Source organism: Sceloporus undulatus, chromosome 6 (assembly GCF_019175285.1).
Source record: "Sceloporus undulatus isolate JIND9_A2432 ecotype Alabama chromosome 6, SceUnd_v1.1, whole genome shotgun sequence".
NCBI lineage: Eukaryota > Metazoa > Chordata > Lepidosauria > Squamata > Phrynosomatidae > Sceloporus > Sceloporus undulatus.
The window spans coordinates 159,070,354-159,078,371 of NC_056527.1; the positions used below are offsets into that span (position 1 = coordinate 159,070,354).

Here is an 8,018-nt window from a genome sequence, read left to right on the forward strand (position 1 = left end):
TCTCATTGTCCCCAATGGTGGTGCTGCCACATGGCTATGCCGCTATTAGGGACAGATCCCTTGTCCCCAATGGCAGCTCATACACATGGCTGCGCCACAATTAGGGGTTACAAGACTTCAGGTAAGCCTCTGTTGTCCCTAATGGCGGCATGGGCACGTGCATGCACTACCATTGGGGATAGCACAAATGCTTGAATCTGCAGATGGCAAGTCCACAGATACCAAGGTCCCACTATATAACTAAGTAATGTGTCCTGACTGTCCCTACCAAGAACTTTATCAGGCTGCAGCTGCACCTAGAAATGGAGGTGATCGGGACACAATATGATGACATTTCCACTCCTCTCCCTTGCAACAGGGGTCCATCTTCTGATTGTCACAGCCTTGCTCACCGGTGGGTGTGGGTGGGGTGGGGTGGAGTGGGGTGAAAACATCCTTCTCCTGTGCCTTGATTGCCAGCTGATGAGATCTTGGTGTGACTGCTGCTTGGCAGAGTAGGCTTGAGAGGGCATCTATGGTCATAGCAATAGGGCCATGATGTTAGTAAATACATAGCAAGTATAAATCCATAATTCGAGGTTAAAAATCCATAGCTGCTATACAGAATGCTAGTCACTGTCATCATTATCGTTATCATCATCTAAATCAGCGGTTCTCAACCTGTGGGCCACAACCCCTTTGGGGGCCGCCCAAGACCATCGGAAAACACATAGTAACTGAGACACTGCAATTTTATGGTTGGGCTCACCACAACATGAAGGACTGTATTAAAGGGTTGTGGCTTTAGGAAGGTTGAGAACCACTGATCTAAATGGTTAAAGCTAGCTTCTGTTTAAAAGCTATAAAAAGGATTTGTAAAGTTAGGAGTGTATGGGGTGGAAAAAGTACAATTCATCAGTCAGTGCAGCCCTTGGACCGCCTAGGTTTAGCCTCAGAAGCTTCCCCCCAGCCCTCAGATACCACCCCACAAATTAACTTTTTCCAGGCCAATTTTCAGGTGATCCCCCCCCCCCAATTGAACTATGACTCTGTAGATCAGGGTTCAATTCCCCACTTGGCCATGGAAACCCACTTGGGCAAGTGACAAATCTCAGCCCCAGAAAACCCAGTGAAAGGTTCATCACAGGGTTGGCATAAGTTGGAAACGACTTGAAGGCACACAACAATAATATTAATGAATAGCAACTCCTCATACCACTGAAGTACCATATCCCTGTTGAGAGGTATAAAGTTCTAAATGCCACTGCTGCTGGTCTAGATGAGAAGTAGGAATGTGTTGCCTTTTGGCTGGTGTTGACTGCAGCTTACATAATTTTGACTATTGGCCATACTGACTAGGACTGATGGAAACTGAAGTCCATTAATAAGTGGAGTGAAGTTGCACAGGTTCTCTGTTCCTAATCTAGATAGACCTAGGCTTTCACCCAGCTAGGCAACCCTTACATTAATCAGATACTGAAGAAAAGCTCTGTGTAGCTCAACTGCTTGCATACTCTCACCAACAGTGGCTAGTCTATTAGAAGGTAGCATGATATCTATCAGAGTACAATTACCATGCATTCTGGCTTCAAAACTGAAGCTTTGAAGTTCTGTTTGAACTGGGACACCAACTCCTCTCTCTTCCTATATCACAGCATTTCATCCTGAACTTCTCTGAAATTACTTGAATGTTGCTCTTTTGAACTCTAAAGGCAAAATCCCATATTGGACTTCAATGAGAGCACAATCAAGCTCTCATTGAAGTCCATTGTTTTTGTCTCAATCTCTCCCTCTACTATGTCATTAATTCTATCTGCCAATGACAATTTTCATAGGATTTTTATAACACTTCTGGGAGTTCGACAACATGGTGGTTTTTTTTAATATTAGTGTCTGATGCTATTTGTACTTCTATAACTGAACAAGTTTGGTGTTTGATCAACAAACATTTGTAGATTTGTTTGCCCAAGAGCTAACTCTTCTTAGGGAGGGAGGGAAATCACAGTTCTGTTGTATGATAATTTTACCTCCTCCATACATTTGTGAATGAACACAATATTTCAGGTTCATTTTAAAGCTGGCATAATGGTTGGCATAATGCACCTAATTCCACATTTTGATTTAAAACAGTTTTGTAAGTAATGTTCATCAAGCCCTGTTGACTAGACATACATGGCTAAACACACACAGGTTTAGAAGCACCCTGACATCATTATGATGTCTGGTTTAGGAGCTTTAGCCAAGAGTGGTAGAGTTTCCAATTTATTTGCAGTTTCTGATAAAAAAAATTTGCACCCAAAAATCCATTTTCTCTGCAGTGCATAAAAAATAGTTTCCTTCTAGTTTGAAGCAGCCATCCTTTTCTTCACAAGAGTGTGGAGGATATCTAGATCTGCCTCCTTTTTGCCATATGGAACATCTTTCCTTACAATACTTTAAATTAAGAAAGGGTTGCATTGACATCTTCAATCCTGTTGGCCTGTAGGAGGTTAAACCTCACTGATGGCTTTAAAATGCTCAGCTACCACACTTAAGATCAGGTTATGCAACAGTATGACTATCTGTGGCAGGAATGAGCAACTACCTAATTTTCTTCACAGGCCACACTCCTCCATAGCAAGCCCAAATAACTGTTTTCTTGTGCAGTCCTCAAAATGGTGACAGGAAGTGATGTCACGTCACTTCTGTCACCATTTTGAGAAGGACTGCAGAGGATAACAGGTTTGAGGAATAGTATGGGCTCTCAGGTGCTTGTATGAATGGGGTCAGGATAATTATGGGGTTGGGATATTCGTCTGATAAAAACCTGAATCCACAAATCCATTTAAGGAGCCCTGGTGGCACAGTGGTTAAATGCAGGTACTGCAACTACTCACTCACAGTCGCAAGGTTGTGAGTTCGATACCAGCCAGGTTCTCCAAGGTCAACTCAGCCTTGCATCCTTCCAAGGTTGCTAAAATCAGTACTCAGCTTGTTGGGGGCAATTACACATTGTAAACTGCATAGGGAGTGCTTAAGTGCACTAATAAATAGTATAGAAATGTACTTGCTATTACTATTTGCATATTTTCATGCAATGAAGGGCTTTCTGCATGGTTTGGGGCAAACGTGCCTTAAAATCATGCTCAATTTTTAATTGGGGGACATGGGGTTTTTAGGGATCTCAAAATTGAGGCTCAAGCCACACTGTCCCCATCTCTGAGCTATCACATGAAAGCATTTATGGCCATTAACTAGATATTAGCTACTGCACCTAGTCTTAGAAATGAGGCACCAGTTTTTGCAGTGCCAAGATCATAAAATCATAGAATCATAGAGTTGGAAGAGGGGCATCAAATCCAATCCCCTGCCATGCAGGAATGCACAACCAAAGCACTCCTGATAGATGGCCATCCAGCTTCTGTTTAAAAATATCCAATACAGGAGATCCTACCACCCTCCAAGGGAGTATGTTCCATTGTTGAACAACTCTTACGGTCAGATCCCTAAGTACAATCCCTGTGATCCCTAAGTACAATAAAATTCAAACTATACAAAACACTGATACCTTTATTGGGCCAACCAAAACTCATAGAATACATGTTGCAAGCTTTCGGAGATCAATAATGGTATCACTGTTTTGTGGATTTTGGATGTCATTGTGGCCAACATGGCTACTCTTGAATATCTTGCCAAGATCCCTAAGGTGTATCCTTGGTATCCTGGCACTAGAAAATGAGATTTTTATCAGTATAGTAATGTATCCAACATACACACTACACATTGTAACACTATGATTCCACTTTAACTACCCACTGTGGCTCCATACTATTGAATCCTGGAGTTTGTAGTTTAGTGAACCACTAGAGCTTTCTGGCTAAGAATTCTAAACATCCTTCCCTAAACTGAAAATCCCAGTATTCCATCAGATGTAGTTGAAAGTGGAATCATAGTGCTATAATTGTGTAGTGTGAAAGTATGCTAGGTCTGGGAGGAGTTTCTTTTGAACCATATATGGAACTTTGGTACTCAAATGGATTACTTGGCATTGTTCAGGGTCTTTGAACCCTATAACTTGCTTTAAATTTTTTAAATAATCCATTGTATCTCCCACTGTTCTTTGACCAACAACCATTTACTCACTGTAAAGGAAAAAAAACCCCAAGAAATAATCTTGCAGTAGAGGATTTCACTTATAAGAATTAAATAGAATTGTTGTTGTGTATGTTTCACAAGCTTCTGTATTCCAACCCCCTTCCAAGCAGACAATACAATTTTCTAAATTCCCCTGCTCCAATTTTGCAATTCAGAAGATTATGTGTAATATTCAGATATGCAGAAAACGGTATTTGTTTTAGAATACCGTAAGATGCAAACACATGAGTAGGATATGATGGGCCAACTGCACAGTATTCTTCCCATGGATCTGGTCTGTTCCTCTCTCAGCACTTACCTTGAATGACATGGTGATGGGCAAGTCTTCAGACATGTGCCTACTGCTGCGCTGTGGAGCCACCATGGCCTTGCCAGTCACCACTGCAGCATTCTCCTTGCAGGCTCTAGCCATGGCCTGTAAGAGCAGAAACAGGGCACCTGGCGTCACCCATGTGGCCCATATGTACAGCCCCTGCCTTAGATTCAAAAATTGTGCTTGCAAATTTCATCCAGTTTTTGATAATCACATCCAGTGTGTTTCATAAGCATGGCCATACAACACTCACAAGTGAGAACAGAATCATGAACTATACAGCTCCTGTTAATTAGTTTATATACCAGCTTTGAAAGCAAACTCTTTTAGGGTTGTTAATGTTAGTGACCACAGTCCATCAAAAGACAGTTGTGACTAATCTGTACTACAGAAATAATCCAGGTTGATACCACTTTAACTGCCAAGTTCAATTCTATAGAATTCTGAGGTTTGTAGCTTTGTGAGATATTTAGCCTTCCCTGCAATGCCAGAGAGGTGCCACAACAAACTACAAATCCCAGGATTCCATAGCATTGAGCCATGGCAGTATTGTCAAAATGCATTATTTCTGCATTGCAGATTAAACCTAAATCAAACAGTTCCCGGGAGGTGAAGTGTACTTAGATGTTAGAACTGCATTTCTAAGCACACTTACTTGTGAATTAGTTCTATTTTTACTCCCACCTGTTCAAAACAATTTTGCCCTATTACAAATAGTGTGCAACAATCACACTATTTTGTCATTGCTGATTTTCTTTCTCATGCATCTCTCTTTAAAGATGTTGTCCAAAAAGAAGTTAGCTGTCACCGAGCAAACTCACCAGTTGATGAACAATAATACACACCAAATAGTAATAATAATACTAACAACAACAACAACAACAACCAGACTGCAATGCACATTAATAAAAATCTGTTTGCCATCACAGACATGGAGTTACCCTCCGCTTCTATTACCACAGTGGGAAGTTTCCCTGTTATCTCACCCAAAGTGATTGGTTCCTGGAAACCTAAAGTGACTGGCTCTCGGAAATTTGTAGCTCAAGATGACCCAAATACTTCTGATTACTCTGATCCATTATCAGGGGTCCCAAAGGGTAAGGCCTGATCAGAGAATATATTATGGTTGAAAGGAAACCTGATAACTTCAGTGGTTCAAAGGTTAAATTTAAATGTTCCGTCTTGGCTAAATGTGTATGTAATATCATCTGTGTATAGAACAAAAGGTACAGTTATGTATCTGTTGTTTCTTTTTTGTCCAAAAGGAAAAAAAGGATGGAGGGGAGAATTTGAGGAATACAGAGAAGCAATATGAATTGCTCAAAGAGTTTGTATCAACAAGCCATTGCTCCTCCTATCTCCTCACCCTGCCCCTCAGCCCAAGTCAAAATCCATATAGCTTGGCTTGGTTAGTTTGCCTGCATATAAAATTCATTTGCATGCTTATAGTGTAATCCTATGCATGTCTGTTCAGAGGTAAGTTCCACAGAGTTCAGTGGGACTCAATCCCAGGTAAGTATGAGAGCCAGCATGGCCTAGTGGTTTGAGTGTTGGACCAGAACTCCAGGGTTTGAATCTCTGCTCAGCTACAGGAACCCACTTGATGACCTTGGGCAAATCACACTCTCTCAGCCTAAGAAGAAGGCCATGGGAAGTCTTCACTGAATAATTGTTGCCAAATGGTGGTTATAACCCATTATGTTCTGTAGTTTCTCTAAACAATTTATTTACCTTTTGCTTCTACTATATAAAGGATCTTAATTCATTTTACAAAATCTAAACAGGATAAATATTTCCAATGTGATTGTGAAAAGGAAATAAACATTTCCAAATCTTTATCTCCTCTGCCATCTTTTTCATATAAAACTCTTTCACCCCAAAATCATAGAATCACAGAGTTGGAAGAGACCACAAGGGCCATCCAGTCCAACCCCTGCCATGCAGGAACTCACAATCAAAGCATCCCCAAATCCTGAAATGTGAAAAAATATCTTCCAAAAGAATCCACAAAAGCTCTCAGAAATTTCTGGACATTTTCATTCTTGCATATGAGAATGAAATGATCAAAGATTTGTCTCCCTTATGAAGCAAACCTTTCCTTAATCATTGAGTTCACTGTGTGAATTTTAATCTCTCTCCCTCTACCTAACTCCCCTCCCAGGATTGTTCTATAACCTACTTTATCTGCACAACTACTCAGACAGAAACTGGATAGAGAGAAGGAGAATCTGGCCCAAGGTCACACAAAATGCTTCATGTCTGAGCAGAGATCTAAACGCTGGGTCATTTTTGCACCTCTTTTCATAGGATATTCCCACAAGCCTCTCTCTCTTATTTTTGTTTCTTTTTCTGTTTGTCTTTTTAAGACTCAAAAGTCATCAACAAACCTTTCGCATTTTATTACTCACTGAAACGTATCAGGTTTTCTTTTGGCCCTCATGGCAATGCATTTGTAATTTTGCTTCAGGTGTTTTATCGTTTGATTGTCCTTTAAAACCAGTACACGTTTGTCCAGATTTTGCTCACACACTCTCAGTCACGCTTGGTGACATTTCCTGCAGTAAGCTTTCTCAGTCCTTTCCTCCTTTTCCGTCTCCTGCATAATGCCATTAAAACCAATAACCCTGAACATTTTACTATCTTCAAAGGCCTTGTCTCTAACACACATACACAGTCGGAAGCCTGTGACCCATTTCTATATGTTAACTTTCCCCGTATATGGAATAACACGATTAGATGCATTTTGCCAAACTAATATTTGCTTAACCGTACGTATCTGTGGTTGCTTTAAAAAAACAAACTTGAAACTTTCAAAAAAATAATTGCAAGCATAGAATATGTGCATTGCAAAATTAATTCCACATTTGTTCTTTTCCTTCTTCTAAATCTAAATTAAATGTTTTCTGGATTATAAAAACACTAATACCTCTCATTAGCTGTATGGTTTTTAAATGATGTTCTCATCTAAATGTCCTTTACTGAATGAAATATAGATAGCAAACCATGCCTTTAAAAGTATGCAGAGAATATCACTTGTAAAATAAAATAGAATTCATTTTGGGGAGAGGGGGGACTTAACATAGTTCTGACAATGCAATGTGAACATTACACAGTTTTACACAATATTTGCATAATCCTATCTCACTTCTGATTCTGATTTATGAGTCAGGCAGGGAATTGAGAGAGAAATCCATCCATGAGTTATTAATTGCAGTCTTGCAGAGTAGCACCTTCTAACCTCAATTTTCCAGCAGAAATCGTTGAAGTTAATAACATACAAGCTACTGTTTGTGAGCTTTAAAGGGATATTTGAGGCCTCAGAGAAGGGTATAGTATTGCAACACACACAGCCCAGTTCTGCATACCATTCAGCACAGAAGTACAAGTTTGTCCTCATACCAAGAAAAATACTGAAGCCTTCCTGTGCTTTTAGTGCCCTCTAGTTCTGACAGTCATTATCAGCAATGGAAGGAGGGCATCTTTGACAGTCCTAGCAGCCAGAACACCAAATACACCATCCAGTCACTTACACAAGAAAGCTTAGACTTTCTTTGCCAAAGAAAATAAAGACTTCTCCATGTTGGCAATTCTA

The 8,018-nt window shown here is 40.2% G+C and overlaps 1 protein-coding gene across 12 annotated transcripts in view; it reads left to right on the plus strand.

The window, feature by feature from the left end:
- The window catches only part of SEMA6D (semaphorin 6D), a 343,265-nt gene that overhangs the window by 329,702 nt on the left and 5,545 nt on the right, over window positions 1-8,018 (plus strand). For 8 of the 12 annotated variants that reach the window (XM_042473533.1, XM_042473539.1, XM_042473538.1 and 5 more), the window contains one exon: window positions 5,356-5,523. The exons of the other annotated variants lie outside the window; for them this stretch is intronic. In XM_042473533.1, the coding sequence (XP_042329467.1) occupies window positions 5,356-5,523 (168 nt within the window). The remainder of the gene's footprint in view (window positions 1-5,355; window positions 5,524-8,018) is intronic. 12 annotated transcript variants of the gene reach the window in all.